The following is a 20766-nucleotide window of genomic DNA, read 5'->3' on the forward strand; positions in this document are numbered from 1 at the left end:
TCCACGCGGTCCAGACCTAACCCCTGCAGAAGAGTTGGCTCTCCAGCAAAATGCCCATCGCCCTGTTTCTGAGGGCATTCCAGGGGGAAGCTCCTCCTCAGAACCAGTGGCAGGATGCAGTGGTCACTTCATTTCAGGTAAAGGATGGTCATTGCATATTTGTCCTCCATGTGTGCTATAGGTATGTTCCATATAGCCCTCTTTTTTGTTGCGTCAGTTGCAGGGAATGTCATATCCCTTGAACCTGTGTCTGACCAACGAGATATTAACTAAGGTCAAATATTTGATGAAGACACCGTGTCTGATTATTCATCAGGAGGAGAGGTACATTTTCCAAATAATGTTTGATCAAACTCCACTCTGATCAGTTCCATGTGCCCCAATCACATTTGGAAATCCTGGTAATGAGAATGTTAGGCTGATTGAGATTCTTTATTGAACTGTGGGTGTTTTAGCCTGTGTATTACCTACCTGCAATGGCATGAAACGCCTCTTTTATTGTCTGCACACGCAGGTGTCCAGGAAACACAATGAAAACCTGAAGGAAATGTTTCAGAGCCAAACAGACTTTACGAATTGCCTGGCAAACTGCACTTTTAGATAGATTTTCCGCATCGCCTACAGTATATAAAAAAAGACAGTATGCATTGCTTTGAGGTTTTTTACAAGCAGCACTGTGTGGTTGTGAGAGCCCGACTTTGAATATAAGGTGCTAATAAATCTTTGAGGTACAATATTCCCCCTCGGCTAAAGCGGTATCTTTCAAAAATTAATATATAATTTGTCATTTATACTGCAGCATGAAAATACCGCTATCACCTCATCGGCAACATGCAGGGGGCTGACTTTCGGGGGTCGGTGTCATGGCTGTGAATTGCAAAGGGAGATCAAGATTAATGTGAAATCAGCAGCAGCTCATCCTCTCCTGGTCCAGGGTCTACAGTGTTGTGCCTCTCATTGCTGTGACAACGGTAATGAAAAACGTGCCGCTACGTATTCCGCCCATTGGAAGGGGCAGGTCACCAAAAAAAAAAAAAACATACAGTGGAACCTCAGTTCACGAAAATTTCGGTACACGTACAAATTGGTTTACGACCAAAAAGTTCACCAAACTTATGCCTCGGTTCACGACCACACACTCGGTATACGAACAAGCCAGGTTCCCTTTCAGTTTGTATGTGTTCAGTCTCTCCCTGTGCATTTCCTGTGCAGCGAGAAAGAGAGAGAGAGCGTGCGACACACACAGGCAGCGCCAGAGAGATAGAGCCGCGCACACACACAGGCAGAGAGAGAGAGCCGCGCACACACACAGGCAGCGTGAGAGAGAGAGAGCGCGCGACACACACAGGCAGCGCCAGAAAGATAGAGCCGCGCACACACACAGGCAGAGAGAGAGAGCCGCGCACACACACAGGCAGCGTGAGAGAGAGAGCCGCGCACACACACACAGGCAGAGAGAGAGAGACGCACACACACAGGCAGCGTGAGAGAGAGAGCCGTGCGCGCACACACACAGGCAGAGAGAGAACTGCGCAAACACACAGGTAGCACACACACAGGCAGCGCGAGAGAGATAGAGCCGCGCGCACACACACAGGAGCGTGAGAGAGAGGCGCCCACACGCACACACACAGGTGCTGCAGGCTCGGAAGAGAGCGAGCGAGCAAGGGACGCATAAGGTAGAGAAGGCTTGTTTTTGTTTTCAGTTCTGTTTACAGCGATCGGTTCGTAGCCTGCATTGCTGCAATGTTACTTTTCTTGGTGGTTTATTAAATTACAGATTTTTCAAATGTTCATTTTTTCCCCTGTGCTTAAAACTCATTAAAAAAGTGTTTTTAGCGAGCGCTTCCTAGCACTATAGCGCAAACTATTGCAGTGTTCGTTTTCTCTGTTGTTTAAGGTTTTCTCAGTGTTATTCAATGTTTTTACATTTAGTTTACTATTACGCTGTGCATTCTATGGTTTATTTAACTATGTCTGTGCTTAAAAACTTAAAAAAAAAAAATATTTACATACAGTTCGTACGGTCTGGAATGGATTAATTGTATTTACATACAATCCTATGGGAGAAATTGCTTTGGTTCACGACCAATTCGGTTTATGACCAGAGTTTTGGAATGAATTATGGTCGTGAACCGAGGTTCCACTGTACTAAAAAGTACGAGTATTGTTTTTGTCATCTTTACCTTGCCGGGGCGCCTCTTTAAAGGAAGGACACGGGGAGATGGCTTTTGATCTCCCCCGATCTGCTGCTTGGCAGCCTCCATGGGTTGCAACGGTACCTCGGATTCCCACAGGGCTGTATAGGGACTTAGTATTTGTCAGCACAGCCCTGTTGGGTTCCATGGAAGCCACCAGGAGGACCTGTGGGAGCTGCAGAGCCCTACTTTGGGCTGCAGCCACTCCTGGGAGCACTTCCAGTCCTTCCTAATGAGCCACCTGGAGTGCTCCCGGGAGCGGCTTAAGAGGAGCCAGAGTAAGGAGGAACAAGGACGAAAACGAAATGAGTGCGGTGTGCTGTATTCCTGGGCTGTACTATAATTGGTGCTAGTGGGAAATGGGTGGAAAATGTTTCCCACGGAATAAAAGCTTTTCATTTTAAGGCACTTGTGTTTGTCGTGTCGGGTGTTTAGGTGGCTGGTATGCCCCCTGGTTTTCACACAGCCTTATCAAACACACTGGAATGAACTACACTAGACCTTCCTGACTTTAGACACCAGTCTTCTTCACCAGAAAAGTCTTAGAAGTTACAGCATTTGTCATGTCTGCCTATTGAATGTCCATAGGCGCAGTGCAATTCTTCCTTGTCTGTGCTAATTGCAACCCTCTGGCACCATCATTAGGGAGCAGAACAACCTTACCTTGAAATGTCCGGATTTTTATATGTAAAACACTTCATAAGTAAGGTGCCTTTCGTATCCAGGTGACATGAACAGTGTCTTTCATGTTTATCTGTTACATGTTTAGAGGGTCCTGAATGCTGGTGGTGTTGTATCTTCTGTCCTGAGAAGATCTCTAATGAAGACCTGTATAAGAACACTAAGGGCCAGAGTCCAACACTTAAGATGGCTTGGCCACATCTTCAGAATGGACCAGAACTGAATAATTAAGGCTGCCCTGAGGTGGACGCCACCCGGGAAGTGCAAACAAGGCTGGCCTAAAACAACCTGGCAGTGAACTGTGATAAATGAGCTGAAGCAGAAGGACCTACCATAGGATGAAGCAGAACACGAAGCTCAAGACCGGACCAGATGGAGGGAAATCATCGACACCTTATGTGCATTTTGGCTCAAAAAAGATTAATAATATAATAATATTGTCACATCTGCATAGAGTTCAGTGAAATTCTTACTTGCTCATGCTAACTGCCACCCTCCAGCACCATGATTAGTAATTATACCTGATAAAACTCAAAATATCAATGCTTCTTACTTAAAAATGTTTTTTTCAGAATTATTGTATTTTCAGTACCTATCCGTTATATAGTGCCTTTCATAACTATCTGATATTTGTTCACAGGGTCCATATTGTGACATTTACACAGTCCATTCAAATTCTTACTTGTATGTGCTAATCGATTCCCTCTATGATTATTGAGTATAATTCACTTTACTTTGAAACATTTGTCTTCTTTACCTAAAAATTTTCAGAAGTATAACACGTTTAAAATCTATCGCTTAGATGTTTGCAGGATTATCATTGTCAGGCATAAAGACTAAAGTGAAATTCTTACTTGCCTGTGCCAATTGCCACCTTGGTGCACAATGATTAACTCCTGGACCTCAACATGTCTGTCTTCCTTACCTGAAAAATCTCAAAAGTATAGTGCCTTTAATAAATATGTATTCACTACCAAGTGACTGCCATGTCTACCTGTTTTATGTTTATAGGATCATTATTCTCACTTTTAAAGAGTCTAGAGAAATTCTTACTTGTTGATGCTAATCACCACTCTTCAGCACCATGACTAAGAATTTTCATTACTTAATCTCCACACGTCTGTCTTCCTTACAAGGAAACATTTCAAAAGTATTCTGCCTTCCATATCTATCTTCTATCTGTTATACAGTATAGTGCCTTTCATGTCTATCTTTTATATGTTTAAGGTTCTGATTATCACATGTACAGAGTAAAGTGAAATTATTACTTCTCTCTGCTAATCTCCACCACCTGGCACTAACTAACTTTTATCTCTCTATCCATCTATCTATTATACCATGTATTTTATGTGTTAAATGTTAATGAAAGGTTTGTATCATCATGTGCAAAAAGTCCTGTGAAATTTGTACTTGCCTGTGGTAATTGCCACCCTCTGGGTCTATTAATCAATCTATCTATCATATAGTGCCTTTCACATCAATCTATCTACTACTGCCTACTATACCATTTTTTTTTTCTATTTAATCCTGCCTACTATACCAAATTATTATCTATCTAATATTGCCTAATATACCAAATTACTTCTCTCTGTTATACAGTATAGTGCCTTTCACAGCTATCTAATCCTGCCTACTATACCAAATTCTATCTATCTAATATTGCCTAATATACCAAATTATTTCTATCTATAATCTGTGTATTTATCTGTTATACAGTATAGTGCCTTTCACATCTATCTAAACCCGCCTACTATACCAAATTCTATCTATCTATTTATCAGTATATTGCCTTTCAAATCTATATAATCCTGCCTACTATACCAAATTCAATCTAATCCTGCCTACTATACCAAATTATTTCTGTCTGTTATATAGTGCCTTTCACATCTATCTAATCCTGCCTACTGTACCAAATTCTATCTAATCCTGCCTACTATACCAAAGTCTATCTAATCCTGCCTAACAAACCAAATTATTTATATCTATTTGTTATACAGTACAGTGCCTTTCACATCTATCTAATCCTGCCTACTACACCAAATTAAATCTAATCCTGCCTACTATACCAAATTCTATCTATCTAATACTGCCTAATATACCAAATAATTTATATCTATTTGTTTTACAGTATAGTGCCTTTCACATCTATCTAATCCTACCTACTATACCAAATTCTATACAATATTGCCTAACATACCAAATTATTTCTATCTATAATCTGTGTACTTATCTGTTATACAGTATAGTGCCTTTCACATCTATCCCCGCCTAAATCTATTTCAGTATAGTGCCTTTCACATCTATCCCCGCCTTAATCTATTTCAGTATAGTGCCTTTCACATCTATATAATCCTGCTTACTATACCAAATTCTATCTATCTAATCCTGCCTACTATACCAAATTCTATCTAATCCTGCCTACTATACCAAATTCTATCTATCTGTCTGTTATACAGTATAGTGCCTTTCACATCTATCTAATCCTGCCTAATATACCAAATTCTATCTACAGTCTATCAATCATACACTGCCTTTATGTCTTTTACAGTTTAATAACATTGTTATGTGTACAGAATCCTGTGAAATTTATACTTGCCTGTACTAATCACCACCCTACAGCACCACCACTAATGAATACAATTAGCTGACCTCGAAATGTCTGTCTTCCTTACCAGAAAAAACTCAGAAATGCCTTTCATACTTCTGTATCGATTATAAAGTGCCATCCATATCTATATGTCTGTTATTTGTTTGAAGGGTTATAATTGTCACAAGTGAACTTCTTAATTGTATGTGAAAATCACCACCCTGCAACAACATGACTAGTAATTAGAATTACTTAATCTAAAAATGTGTCCTTCTTACCAGAAACATTTTAAAAGTATAGTGCCTTTCACATCTATCATATAGTGCCTTTCATTTCTTTCTATCTATTATACAGTGCCTTTCATGTCCAACTGTTATATTTTCATACGGAGCCTTCATTGTCATCTGTACAGATTCCTGTGAAATTCTTACTTGCCTGTGTTAAACACTACCCTCCCCTGCCATCATTAACAAGTGGAACTACGAGACCTAAAATGTCTGTCTCTTCTTTACCAGAAAAAAATTCAGAAAACATTTCTCATAAATAACCAGCATAAAAAACATATTTGTGGATTAAACATAAACAACAAAAAAAGTATTAAAAGGTTATATTTTCACAAGCCAAGCTGAGATAGAGTTAAGAGATTCTACTCTGGAGCTGCCACATGAAGGACTCCTTTAGCTGAGCAGTAGAAATGGCTGCTGTTCAGGGGCGCCGACTACAGACAAAGGGACAGCATTGCTCTGAACGACTCCTCAAAGGTGATATGTGGCAAACATTTAATGATACTTTTGAATAATGCTTAGTTTTAACTCCACACACAGAAGAAAAGCTTTTCCCCTGACAGCCCACACTGTATGCCAACAGAGCACTAAAAGAAACTAGAATTTACGAAAATTGTATTTGCTGTATTAATGATTGGATGGGTTTTATGTATTGTTATTGATTTTTTTTTAAGGCTCAGTAAAACTAATATGAAAAATGAAGCTGGCAAAACTCCTTCTGAGTGTCAACTCATGTCTGGTCTTCATGCAGAGATTGGAGCAGTGACCCAGTGCATGTCACTCCTACGTTACAACTGATCCACCCTTTTTTTGTTTTCTCTCTTTTGGTGAAACTAAGCAGTTGTGTAGAAGTGCAGGTCTTGAGAGCACATCTGACACAAGTACCTCTGCAGACCAGGTATTGCCCGTAGGCATCTCCATTTTCATCAAAAATGACAACTTCAGAACTTGATGTGAATTCTTGGAATATAATTGTTTTTGTATCAGTTGGACACAATTACAACTGTAACATTTTTGTTGTTCACATTCTGTTACAAGTGTACGATATTAGCTTTAAGCTGGACAGGATGGGGGCCACCCACAAATTCATAACTGGAGTTCTGTGGCAGATCCTGAGTATCCTCTCGGTTATTTGGCCCATTTGTTGTGTGAATCCTTGTATGGCTCTGAAGGCTGCTCAGTTGCGAGAATGCTTTGCCACACTCAGAACAGCAATATGGTTTCTCTCCGGTGTGAACTCTGGTGTGCCGTCGAAGACTGTTCTTACGAGAGAATTCTTTGCCACATTCAGAACAGCGGTAAGGTTTTTCCCCGGTGTGGATTCTCGAGTGACTCTGAAGGCTCCTGTTGTCTGTGAACTGTTTACCACACTCAGAACAGGAAAAGCGTTTCTCTCCGGTGTGTATTCTTGTGTGGATCTTAAGATTGTTGATTTTGGAGAACCGTTTGCCACATTCAAAGCAGCAGTGAGGCTTCTCTCCGGTGTGAATTCGAGTATGGTTCTTTAGGTTACTTATCTGTGAGAATCTCTTTCCACACTCGGAACAGCAATAAGGCTTCTCACCACTGTGAACTCTGGAATGGCTCTTGACGCCGCTTAGATATAAAAATCGTTTGCCACATTCAGTACAAAAGTACGGCTTCTCTCCGGAATGAATTCGGATGTGTCTCTGAAGACTGCTGCTGTCTGTGAACTGCTTGCCACATTCAGAACAGCTATATGGCTTCTCTCCCGTGTGAATTCTTGTGTGGATCTGAAGACTGCTGCTGTGAGAGAATCGCTTGCCACACTCAGAACAGCAATGGGGTTTCACTCCAGTATGAATTCTTGTATGGATCTTGAGATTCTTTCGTTTTGAGAATTGCTTCCCACACTCAGAACAGCAATGCGGCTTTTCTACATTGTGATTTCTAGAGTGGCTCTGATTCACAAAAGGCAAAGAACCGCATTCCAAAGGGTCAAGTATCCCCGTCTCTGATGTAGATGTTGATTTCCACATGAAGTTAATATGCTTTTTCTGTTGTGATTGGTGCTGGGAAAAGGTCTGAGCAAATGAAGAGAACAACTGATCATCCTCTTGTAGACCTGCAGTAAAATAAAATGTGTGATGTTTAAATTGTACACTTTGCTGACGCTGGTCCAAAAAGTGGGCCATACAGATATGATTAACCCAGAGACGTCTGTTAAACTGTTATGATGGAAAAGCATGAAGCAGTGCCATACAGCCTCATTTTAAGTAATCTGTTGAGATCAACTTGTTCATTTTGATTCCATTAGCACACACGTTCAAAACATCAACACACTGCATAAAAGGACAGCAAAATACCTAGCAGAAAGTAGGTGACTTTCCTGCTAATGACAAACACATCTATCTGCCTGTCTTACACACACACACACACACACACACTGCTTTAAGAAAGTATTCATCCGTCTTCATGTTGTTCACATTTTGCTATATTATTGCTATGCACTAACATCATTTTAGTTATTTTTCCCCTCATCAAACAACACTCCAATACTTCAAGGATTGACACAAGTAATCACTTGGTGCCTCTCATCTTATTGAGCGCCACGGAGATGTTTCTACGTTTTGTTTGGAGTCCAACTGTGGCCATTTCAATTGACTGGATGGATTAGGAAAGGTGCACACCCGTCTATGGAAGGTCCACAGATGAGCAAAAGACATGAGGTCCAGGGAATTGGCCAGCTGAGCTTAGAGGCAAAATTGTGTCGAGGCAGAAACCTGCTGCATTAAAAGGTGGCCTCCAACTTTCCATATTTCTTTAAAAAAAAAAGGAATTTTGAACAACCACAACTCCCCCTAGAGCCGGCCATTCAGGCAAACTCTGTAACCATATTGACTAAGAACCCAGTGGTCCAGAGAAACTGTCTGGTGAAGGGAAAGACTTTCAGAAGGCCAACCATCACTGCAAGACTCCACTAATCTGAACTTTTATGACAAAGCGGCTAAACAGAATCCTCTCCTCAGTAAAGTGACACACAGAAACTCACTTGGAGTTTGTAAACAGGGCACCTAAAGGACTCCCAGACTGTGGGAAACAAGATTCGCTGGTCTGATGAAACCAAGATTAATGTCTGGAGGAAACCAGGCACCGCTCACCACCTGCACAATGCCATTCCAACAGTGAAGCACGGTGGTGGCAACATCAGGAACTGGCAGACTAGACAGGGGTCAAGGGAAGGTCGAATGGGGTCAAAGGCCAGAGACCTCCTTTGATGGTAACCTGTTCAGAGCAGTCCGGACCTCAAAGAGGTCCCAGCTGGATAAAGCAAAAACAACACAGGAGGGGCTCAGAGTGGTCCAGGCAGACCTCGGTCCTCAACATCTCTGGATGGATGGATGGATGGATGGATGGATGGATGGATGGATGGATGGATGGATGGATGGATAGATAGATAGATAGATAGATAGATAGATAGATAGATAGATAGTGGTGACTTAGAACATACTGCAGCGTTTCGCCGCTGCTCACCGATTCTCAACACTGATGGATTTTTATTGTACGCATTATTATGGTAACGGTGCCGGACAAGTTGCATCAGCCTGGGGGCGGGGGATGAGTTGCCAGTATTATTAGTTGGCATTCCGTGATACAAATGAGCAGCACCAGAGGCAGCTGAAGAAGAGCCTATAAAAACAACAAGCCTGGCAAAGAGCAGACTGCAGCAGCAAGTGGTCCTAAGGATAGTGAATGGCACTCACTCACTCATGCAGTGCTAAAATGTTCATAATGCAACAAATTACATCTTTAGAACTAATTACAACATAACCATCATCATCAGTGCAAAATGAACACACAGGGTGTTCTTGGGCTTTTGAGTGCACCAGTCCAATTGTAACCATGTGATGAACGAGGGTGAGGGGTACTTGGGATTTGTGGAGCTCATGGCTGCTATACTTTCTGTAACCCACTGTTGAGGTTTAGATCAAGGATCAATATGCCTAGTTATTGGTTTTACATAGATAGATAGATAGATAGATAGATAGATAGATAGATAGATAGATAGATAGATAGATAGATAGATAGATAGATAGATAGATAGATAGATAGATAGATAGATAGACAGACAGACAGACAGACAGACAGACAGACAGACAGACAGACAGACAGACAGACAGACAGACAGACAGACAGACAGACAGACAGACAGATAGATAGATAGATAGATAGATAGATAGATATGAAAAGCACTATATGATACTGGGATGACCCACCCATCTCAGACTTCTAATAAAACATGCACAACAGTCCTAATCCCCCCCAATATCAGTTTAAACAGAAGGACCCCACAGGTGAAGTTCCCAGTCTTCTTGCCTTTCAATACTCACACACTGCAGAATTTCCTCGCGTCTCTCCCAGGCGACCTCTCGCCTCATTGATCGGCTCCTCCAGCTCAGGTAATCCATTACCGGATTCGGCAGAAAGCCGCTGGCTGGTGCGTTGTCCTCTTTTTCTACCCTGTAACGTCGGCCATTCCTGCCAGCCGCACTGATTCGCAGGGGTCACATCTTCCTTCACACTGCTCACTGCCTCAATTTTAATGCGGACGACCCCCTCCTCGGGCTGATCGACTTTCAAAATGGAAACGCTCTCGTTGTGGTCCTCCTGTTTCACACAGAAGCTCTCTGGTCCCCATTCACAGTCCTCTTCTTTGATACGGTCCACACCATTATCATCGGCTGATGCCATGTGCAGGGTGGTAAACGCCCGGCTCCTCACTCAAACTTACTTTCATGCCCTTGGCTTACAACTTACGATCACATTAACTGCAATGGAGACTCACTTGTCACTGCTGAAGAGAAAGAGAAGGATACGTCATACATCTGCTTTAGGAATCCACAAAATGCCAGCTAGAAACAACCTTCCTGAATCACTACCTCTTTCGTTATCTATCCTTCAGTGCATTTACACAAAACCACGATTGGGGTTGGGGGGGATTTGGGGGGTAACCCAGTTAAGACAGAAATATGATTTCTTAAAAAAATAAATAAAATAAAACTCTGTTTACATGCACAAGTTAATTTCTAGACTTCTCTTTTAGTGAAACACTCTGACGTCATTAACAAAATAAAAAGATGGAAATGTCATCATCGGCTGCCACAAGAACAAATCCGGTGGTCATCTCCTTGTGTTTTATAAACACATTTAGTGCTTCACACGCGAGAAGGAAAATATCATCCATCACCCAACATAAGCCCCCCAGTGATTTGCAGTATGAACGCTGGCCACTGCATCACACAGCTTCAAAATGGCTCACCAGCCTCCATCATGCGCCACACACCTAGGAGGTCTGCTCAGTTAGAGCGCCTCTCGGTTCCTCATCCCTGTTTAAAGATGTGGGGGTGGGTTTGGGGGACACGCACATCAAGCCATTGCTCCAGGGTTCTGGAACACGGACGCCGAGATCACAAGAACCTACTGAAGTGTGCGAGTGCCAACTTAAGATGCGTCTGTCCGGATTCGCATCTGGGTAGCGCAGCCATCTGTGGGTGTTTTCATATTGTCCTCCTTTTCTCCTCTGATTTTGATATTTCATTTTTATTGAATGTTTAATTGTTCAGGACTTTGTGACTTTTATCTGTGATAGGCACTTTATAGATAAAATAAAAATATCTTGTCACACACATGTGCATGTGAGGCAGCTAAAGGGCTCAAATGAAGGGAATTCCACGCCAGACCAGGTGATGGCAGGGTGCCCTGATCCATCGGCAGACCGACCACGGGAAATTTCATCTGGATTTGATGACATCATTTCCAGGTTATGGGCCTGATGACATCACTTCCTGAAACCTGATGATGTCACGTCCGGTTCCAACCCCCACACAAAGTCACTTCCGGTTCAAAGAAGACATCACATCCAGTGTGGGGGGGTGTCACTTTGGGCTCTGTTTCATTCCCCCCTCCCCCACGGACATCACTTTTGGATCCGCCCCCCCCCAAACCCCCAAGAACATCAGTTTCGGTTCCAACCGCCTCCCCAACCCTTGAAGACGTCAGTTTCAGTTCTGGCCTCCCCACCCCCAAGCCTCAAAGACGTCAGTTTTGGTTCCAGCCCCCCGAGCCTCAAAGATGTCAGTTTCGGTTTTGGCCCCCCTAACCCTTGAGGATGTCAGTTTCGGTTTGCCCCCCCCACCCAGAGGTTGTCACCTCCAGTTCCGGGAACCCGATCATATTACTTCCAACCCGACTCCAACCCCCCAGGAGTCACTGCCGATTCCAAAGAGGATGTCACTTCAGGTACAACCCCCCCCCCCCACCAGAAGACACTTCTGGTTCCAAGAGCACGTCACTTCACTGAGGTCGTCAGTTTCGATTCCGGCCCCAGCCGAGGACATCACATTCGGTAGCAGTCCCCGAGGATGTCTCTTTCTTTGTCTGTCTGTTCTTGTTTTGGACTAAAGTCTATATCTGAACCCTGGTCCTTCATTCACGGCTACCCATTTCAAGTATACGGGCGGCTGCCCCCAAACCTTTTTTTCTGTTCCCTTTTGAGTTCTGTCACAGTCTTATAGCAAATGCGTAGCTGGATGAAAACTAAACTAACACTTTATTAACACGTGTCTGTTACCGGACTGCGACCGAGTCAAACAAAGGAGCGGCATACCGGTACATGTGCTTTATACCTCACACCCGGGGCTGCATACGGGATAATAAAAATGCGGGTATCTTTACTTCAATAACATAAGCATTGCGGTAGGTTACTCATTACTTTAAAAAGTCATCAGACTACAGGCACGTTACTTTAACGCGTTACCCTCCTGAGATTGCGCTGCTATGCTTGGTACTTACAGCTCAGAAACACCGACTTAGCGGTTCTTTGGAATACGTTTGACAAATTGTTTCAGCCAGGAGAAGTGATAATGCGATAAAGCTTTTGCCTCAGGAAATCAAACTTGTGTCCTCTGAATGTGTGCCACACATGCCAATGAACAGACATGCGCAGACTACAAAGTCCTTAAGTGTATCCCAGTTATGGCTTCACCTGGCCCAGAGAAACCTCAAACGGGACTAAGGACTTACATGGCATTTCAGAAGCCAGGACTCGGTGAATAACTGGGTTATCCATGAGATGCTATACTGGACAGAGATATGAACAACAAAAAAAAACAAAAGGGTTCAGATGTTCCAGAAGTTGGAGGGACAATGGCGTGTGTGCAAACGTGGACAACAATGGGGGCCCAGCTGTAACTACAATGCACACGATTCGGCTATAAAGGTGAAGGGATGCGGGTGTTATGTGCTATAAAGGAGATACAAAATTTGTGAAAGAAAATGGGAGTCGGACTTCACAACAACAATCACACAAGCAGTGATGCAGTGGGCCTTGTTTTTTGACAGCCTGATCCCCCCCTAAGCCTTGTCTCTCTAACAAGAAAAGAAATTGGGAAAGGTAATTCACAGAGAGACCCCTTGTCCAGGTAGGCAGTGTGTGCAAAAAACAAACACATAAAACAGAACACAAGGGACCCTCTGCACAGAGCTCAATAGAAGATCTATCATGGCCACCTCAGGAATACAATGCAATAGTACCAGGGTGGCGTCTCTGAATTCACTGTCGTTATCTTCTTTATTTATTTATCTGGTTTGTACAATGCTATATACTGTATACCCTGCTGTTCTTTCTTATATTCTGTAAGTGCCTTGAGCACGGGAAAGGCGCTATATAAATAAAATGTATTATTATTATTATTAAGGGAAACGGGAAATTTTGGAACTAGGTGTTGGCGACCAACACCACCTCGTTTAGGAGCACTGGAGTGGCGTGCAACGAGCGAGCCATTGGAGTGAAAGTCTTTTATAAGAATTGTGACTGAGGGACTGCTGCGGCGTCATTACCAGTTAGCACATCACGGTTGTGTTCCATCTACCCATGCGAATTGAAACACGGGTGCAAAATTTAGAAGAAACGGGTTTATGTCCCCAGGTGGAGCCACTTCACGTACTGCCCGACAATCGATGGACTCTATTCAACGATTGTTTGGAAGGCGCGTCATTTCACGCAACTGTCACATTCCGTGGTCCCCAGATCTCACCGTTTGTGATTATTTTTTTTTTTCCTGTGTGGACATCTTAAAAGTTGGTGATGGGTGTAACAGAACAAGATGCAGAGGACAGAAAGATATGGAAGACGATGATCCGCTGTGACAACCACTAACGGGCGCAGCCGAAAGAAGAATAAGATTTAAAGACGGACTCGTTTATCGTTCAACACAGCCGCCATGTTTTCCCCGTAAGCTTAAACGTATCCAGCACAGACATAAGCGACAAACTTACAGCGTGCCCTACAACACCGCTGCTGGACTCTCTCACCGAGACCGGACTTTGTTTATTCAGTCGGTCCGCCCACCCGCACGGTTCTCCTGCGTCAGCGCGAGTCCGGTAGACCGGCAATGCCCTCCTTATTTCAGCTGAGACCCCGGTATGCGCTACTCTTTGATACTCACCAACACTGTCGTCCTTTGTCGCCTTTTCTACGACGTCTGTCATTCTTCTTTTCCAGTTCGTAAGTCTTAAAATAAAAAATAAAAAAACTCTTTGCATAAAACGTTCTACTTAAACACCGCGCGTTCATATAGTTCAAAAGGTGGGAAAAAAATGGTGAATGACGTAATCCAAGCGCGACGCCGTGCCGCGTCCTACCCACCCATTCAAAACGCTAACCAATGGGCCGCCACCGAGCTCAAAACTGGCGCCTGCGCGGTAAAATCGACTCCAGACTACAGTTCCCAGAAACGCCCGTGGAAGCACCCTCTTTAAAATGCTTTGGAAACGTGGAAGGGGAAAAACTGGAGCGTTTGAGGGCAATTCGAGCCTAGGTAGAGATGGGCAGACTAAGTCAGATTAAGCCATTGAGGCTAAAGTTGCGGAGCTTCGAATTTCAAAAATCACATCCGCCGTGAGGTCGAGGCTGCGGAGGACGCACGAAGAGACGCACGAAGAGACGCCCAAGTCGATCGCATCATTCAATCGGACAGGCTAAGAACTTTATGTGTGATCGTTTTGATCTTATGATATTCATGTGCCCATTAAAACTTCTGAAACAAATGTACGTGGTAGTATATGAAGCAAATTTCTATAACAAAATAACATTTACATGTGTACTTCTCCTGGGTGGGGTTTGCATGTTCTCCCCGTGTGTGCGTGGGTTTCCTCCGGGCGCTCCGGTTTCCTCCCACATGCTGGTTAGGTGGATTGGCGATTCTAAATTGCCCCTAGTGTGTGCTTGGTGTGTGCGTGTGTTTGTGTGTGTCCTGCGGTGGGTTGGCACCCTGCCCGGGATTGGTTCCTGCCTTGTGCCCTGTGTTGGCTGGGATTGGCTCCAGCAGACCCCCGTGACCCTGTGTTCGGATTCAGCGGGTTGGAAAATGGATGGATGGATGGATGTGTACTTCTTGAGGGGTAATGTATCTCCATTACAGCAGTAATTGTAAACCACCACTGGTTCATAATTACGTGACAACATTTTCATGTGAGGGACAAAGTATAAGATGAATATTTACACCTCAGTGTTGGGGGGGGGGGGGGGTAATAGTATTAAGGGGAAAAGGGAATAAAAACAGAGTTTACACCCATCCACTCCAATGTTTTTCAGTCAATTGAAACACAAACTTTCAAGAGACTCCCCCTGACCCCAACAGCCCCCCACATACCTGATCTTCATCTGCTGAACTGCCTTGGGGTCTTCTGTTACTATTTCTGCTGCACTCCATGAATCTCTTGCATCTAGGAGAGGGGATTCCTTTCCCCACATTGTGAGAAGGGGGCGCTATTCTGAGTTTCATCACGTTCCATGTGAAGAACACTACAATGCCTCTGTGTCCTGACGTGGTGCCTTCTCTACTGCCTATACCCCTAGATGGGCTGCTGCCAGGAGGTCGTTGCTGCTAAGTGTGCAAAGTTACCCTTTCTACCAGAAAACCCTAGAAGTCAATAGGTGACTATCAAATCAAGTCAAACCACATTTTATTTGTCACCTACAGTTAAACAAAAAAGTGGAAGCTGTAGTGAAATGCTTAGTTCGAAAACCTTAGGAAAACCATAAAAATCGTAACAGCATGGACAAGTTGAATCAGCCAGGGGTGAGTCACCCACAGTACGAACGGGCATTCTGTCATGCAAATAAGCAGCTTCAGAACCTTGGCAGGGGTTCCTTTAAAAATGGCATGTCTACATTGATGCAAACAGAATACCATCTGTGCAACAATGGTGTACCAACCTTTTAAGTGCAGCTTCTTCTTCTTTTTCTTCTTCTTCTTATTCCATTTGGGGTCGCCACAGCGGATCATCTTTTTCCATCTCTTCCTGTCCTCGTCATCTTGTTCTGTCACATCCATCACCTGCATGTCCTCTCTCACCACATCCATAAGCCTTCTCTTAGGCCTTCCTCTTCTCCTCTTCCCCGGCAGCTCTATTCTTAACATCCTTCTCCCAATATACCCATCATCTCTCCTCTGCACATGTCCAAACCAACACAATCTCGCCTCTCTGTCTTTGTCCCCCAACTGTCCAACCTGAGCTGACCCTCTAATGTCCTCATTTCTAATCCTGTCCATCCTCATCACACCCAATGCAAATCTTAACATCTTTAACTCTGCCACCTCCAGCTCTGTCTCCTGTGCCACCGTCTCCAGTCCTTATAACAAAGCTGGTCTCAATACTGTCCTGTAGACCTACCCTTTCACTCTTGCTGATACTCGTCTGTCACAAATCACTCCTGACACTCTTCTCCACCCACTCCACCCTTTGTGCACTCTCTTCTTCACTTCTCTTCCACACTCCTCATTACTCTGTACTGTTGATCCCAAGTATTTAAACTCCTCCACCTTCACCAACTCTACTCCCCTCATCCTTACCATTCCACTGACCTCCCTCTCATTCACACACATGCATTCTGTCTTGGTGGTCCTACTGACCTTCATTCCTCTCCTCTCATATCTCCATTTCTCCAGGATCTCCTCAACCTGCTCCCTCCTCTCACTACAGATCACAATGTTATCAGTAAACATCACAGTCCATGGAGACTCCTGTCTAATCTCATCTGTCAGCCTGTCCATCACCATTGACAATAAGAAAGGGTTCCGTCTATTGTGGCAGGAAATAGAGCCGGGAAGATGAAATGGCAACTTTAAAATTATATATAATATATATAAATATATATAAATATAAGATATATAATTTATATATTATATATTGTCACGCTTGGGTCCCAGATTTGCACAGAAACACAGGAGGTTGTAGAGACAGGAACTTTATTCAAACACAGCAAACAAACATGTCTCTTTTTCAAAAGTTTAAACATGCTTCTTGACTAGACGGGGATGACAGTTCCATCTCACAATTAAAAGAATGCAAACAGATTGTCCTCTTGAAAAGAGTGTGCATCAGGAGCAGGGAAGGACAGAGAGAGAGAAAGGCAAACAATCAGTCAAAAACTGACAGGTGCTGTTTGGAGTTTTAAGTCTGAGAAGTACTGCGTGGATCGCGCGATAAATCAGCCGCAGCAAGCAAGGGAGCAACGTGAAGGTAGTCTTTCAGAATCTTTTTTTTAACCTGTAGGGGTGTGATCAGCCCCCCCAGCTCACAATATATATATATATATATATATATATATATATATATATATATATATATATATATATATATATATATATATATATATATATATATTGTAAGTAAATGGATGCTTATTGGCACTATTGCCCACCATTTTCCCAACAGTCAGACGCTCTGGACACAAGTTAAAAGTACCAAGAAGTAGTTTAATTGTCTTCTTCTTTTCTCACCATGCCTCAAAAGCACCACAGCCACAATAAACACAATATGTAACCACAATAATTTCACCTCCACACCTCCCAGCAAGCTCTGACACAATCCACCCAACTCCAGCTCGCCGCTGGGTCTCCACCAGTCCTTTATATAGTCCTTGACCCAGAAGTGCTTCTGTTCTTTCTCTCACGTGACTTGCTAGCACTTCCGGGTCAGCTGGAGAATTCATTTTTTAATCAGCCCGGAAGACATTTGGTGATTCCTTTGTCATAGTCCATTACTACTTCCAGGCTAGGTGAGAATTTGTTCTCCCACCAACTTCCCATAGCATCCCCTGGCAGCACCCATAGTATCCAGCAGCGCTGTGTGGTCGAACTCCAAGTCCCATAGTGCCCTGCAGGCACCTGGGGCACCGCTGCAGTCTAAGGAAGCTGCCATCTATTATGTTGTGGGAGGCAGTGTCCTTGATAAGCTGCCTTCCCCTATCCTTCCATTACTGGGGTGTCCCAGCTGGGATAAACTGCTAGCCGTCCCTTACAATATATACATATTTTATATATATATATATATATATATATATATATATATATATATATATATATATATATATATATATATATATACATATATATATATATATATATATATATATATATATAATATGTATATATACTGTGTGTATAGTATAATGTACTATATATATATAGTCCTATAGCCCTGCGCTGGGCTGGCACCCTGCCCGGGGTTTGTTTCCTGCCTTGTGCCCTGTGTTGGCTGAGATTGGCTCCAGCAGACCCCCGTTACCATGTGTTTGGATTCAGCGGGTTGGAAAATGGATGGATATATATATATATATATATACTGTATATATATATATATATTGTGGTGGAAGTACGTCCTGGTCACGTGAACAGGAGAGATGACGTACTTCCAGGTTGAAGAAAAGGACTTCTACCCTGACCCGGAAAGAAAAAGGACTTGTGGATAATGGAACTGGAACACCTCCGGGTCAGGGGGTATAAAGGATTCTGGGAAAGCCCAGTACACTGAGCTGAGCTGGGAGGTAGGGTGGCTAAGTGTCTGGGAGCAGAGGATTTGTGATTATTGTAGTGATTGATAGTTATATAAGTAGTGTGGAGTGGAGGGTGCTTTGTGCACAGTTTTATAACAAAATAAATAATTGTTATAATTTTACCTGGTGTTTGGAGTGGTACCTGAGGGTTCAAGACGTGGATCGAAACCTCTAGTGTGACAATATATAAACTGCTAGCCGTCCCTTACAATATATACATATTTTATATATATATATATATATATATATATATATATATATATATATATATATATATATATATACATATATATATATATATATATATATATATATATATATATATATATATATATATATATATATATATAAAATATGTATATATACTGTGTGTATAGTATAATGTACTATATATATATAGTCCTATAGCCCTATACTGGGCTGGCACCCTGCCCAGTGCCCTGTGTTGGCTGGGATTGGCTCCAGCAGACCCCCGTGACCCTGTAGTTAGGATATAACGGGTTGGATAATGGATGGATGGATGGATAGTCCTATAGCCACCTATAAAAGCCATGAAGAGAGCAAAGGATCCATTCCGGCCTTGTGTGCTGGTGCTCCATTGGTGTTAGCAGTGGGATAAAAAGAAGAGTCTGACTAAGCAAAGACCTGGAGTGGACCTGCTTGGCTCACCAAACCAGAGAATATCCTAACACAAAAGCTCCATTGGCATGGGTGTGCAGATATCAGTGAAGCTTCCAGATCAAGTTGTCAGTGACCCCAGACAAGACATTTGAAGTACAGCTGGTAGTTAAATTGTACAGACAAAGGACACAGCAGATGCCACTGGTTGAGCTATATGCAGCCTCTAATAATCGAGATGTGATCTCACATTTAATATTTTCAACATTTCTCTCTGTGACACACCCACACTGAGAACTTTCTGACAACAAATAATTTATCAGAAGTGTGTCAAGAAACACAATGGGAGCTCCGTAACACTAAAGGCAATATGCCTTTGGAGTGCTTCATTGGGACTGGGCCTGCTCTTTTCGTCTTGGTCAGAACCCAGTCAGAAGCATCATTTTTGTAATTCTTGTGTGTATCTGTTTGCTATGATATTGATGTATTTGTTTAAGTGGACAAATAAAAGAAATGGAACTAATTGCATATCAAATGTTTTAAGTCACCTTGGATAAAGGAGTCAGCCAAGTAATAAGCAATAATAATAATAACATTAGGTCACTGGAGAGGCTTAATCTTGAACATGCTATACACAATTGTCTATGAGTAAAACATTCCTGCTGTAGATCAACTTTTGCTTTTATTTATTGAGGCAAATTTTCTCATTGGAACAAATAAAGTTGTATCTATCTATCTATTACAGTCATGGCCGAAATTATCAGCACCCCTGGAATTTTCCCAGAAAATGCACCATTTCTCCCAGAAAACTGTTGCAATTACAAATGTTTTGGTATACACCTGTTTATTTCCTTTATGTGCATTGGAACAACACAAAAAAACAGAGAAAAAAAAAGCCAAATCTGACATCATGTCACACAGAACTCCAAAAATGGGCCAGACAAAATTATTGGCACCTTTTCAAAATTGTGTGTAAATCGTTTTATTTCAAGCTTATGATGCTCGTTTGAACTCACCTGTGGCAAGAAACAGGTGCTGGCAATACAGCAATCACACCTGAAGCCAGTTAAAATGGACAAAATTTGACTCCATCTTTCTGTTGTGTTGTCTGAGTGTGCCACACTAAACACGGAGAACAGAAAGAAGAGCAGAGAATTGTCTGAGGACTTGAGAACAAAAATTGTGGAAAAATATCAGCAATCTCAAGGCTACAAGTCCATCTCCAGAAATCTTCATGTTCCTTTGTCCACTGTGCGCAACATAATCAAGAAGTTCACAACACATGGCACTGTAGCTAATCTCCCTGGACGTGGACAGAAGAGAAAAATTGATAAAAGACTGCAACGAATGATAGTCCGAATGGTAGATAAACAGCCCCAATCAACTTCAAAACATATTCAAGCTGTTCTGCAGACTCAGGGTGCAACAGTGTCAGCTCAAACTATCTGTCGACATCTGAACGAGATGAAACGCTATCGCAGGAGAGCCAGGAGGACCAGACTGAAAAAGCCAGACTGGAGTTTGCCAAAATGTACT

General features: G+C 42.7%; 2 protein-coding genes and 1 long non-coding RNA gene across 6 annotated transcripts in view; 1 reads left to right on the forward strand and 2 right to left on the reverse strand.

Moving 5' to 3' along the window:
• Window positions 1–20766, reverse strand: part of LOC114641729 (zona pellucida sperm-binding protein 4-like) — a 290625-nt gene that overhangs the window by 122713 nt on the left and 147146 nt on the right. The window lies entirely within an intron of this gene.
• LOC127527794 (uncharacterized) lies at window positions 4416–5658 on the forward strand. The gene is made up of 2 exons (XR_007934920.1): window positions 4416–4576; window positions 5336–5658. It is a non-coding gene; the product is annotated as an uncharacterized LOC127527794 (long non-coding RNA).
• Window positions 6591–14381, reverse strand: LOC114641742 (zinc finger protein 664-like). Of its 2 annotated transcripts, none has more exons than XM_051927554.1 (3): window positions 14219–14381; window positions 10103–10563; window positions 6591–7836 (listed from the first exon to the last, which is right to left on the reverse strand). In XM_051927554.1, the coding sequence occupies exons 2-3, from the start codon at window positions 10461–10463 to the stop codon at window positions 6782–6784; spliced, it is 1416 nt and encodes a 471-aa protein (XP_051783514.1). In that variant the 5' UTR covers window positions 10464–10563; window positions 14219–14381; the 3' UTR covers window positions 6591–6781. The 2 variants fall into 2 exon arrangements, with proteins under 2 accessions (XP_051783514.1, XP_028646610.1); XM_028790777.2 differs by having other exon boundaries at window positions 10103–10566.

The sequence above is a fragment of the Erpetoichthys calabaricus genome, chromosome 5 (genome assembly GCF_900747795.2).
Source record: "Erpetoichthys calabaricus chromosome 5, fErpCal1.3, whole genome shotgun sequence".
NCBI lineage: Eukaryota > Metazoa > Chordata > Cladistia > Polypteriformes > Polypteridae > Erpetoichthys > Erpetoichthys calabaricus.

Excerpts from the sequence above, each read along its gene's own strand:
- LOC114641742 (XM_051927554.1), bottom strand. The coding sequence starts at position 10,463 with ATGGCATCAGCCGATGATAATGGTGTGGACCGTATCAAAGAAGAGGAC. Across the intron at positions 7,837-10,102 it reads GCGAGGAAATTCTGCAGTGT|GTCTACAAGAGGATGATCAG; the intron begins GTGAGTATTGAA and ends ATTTTACTGCAG.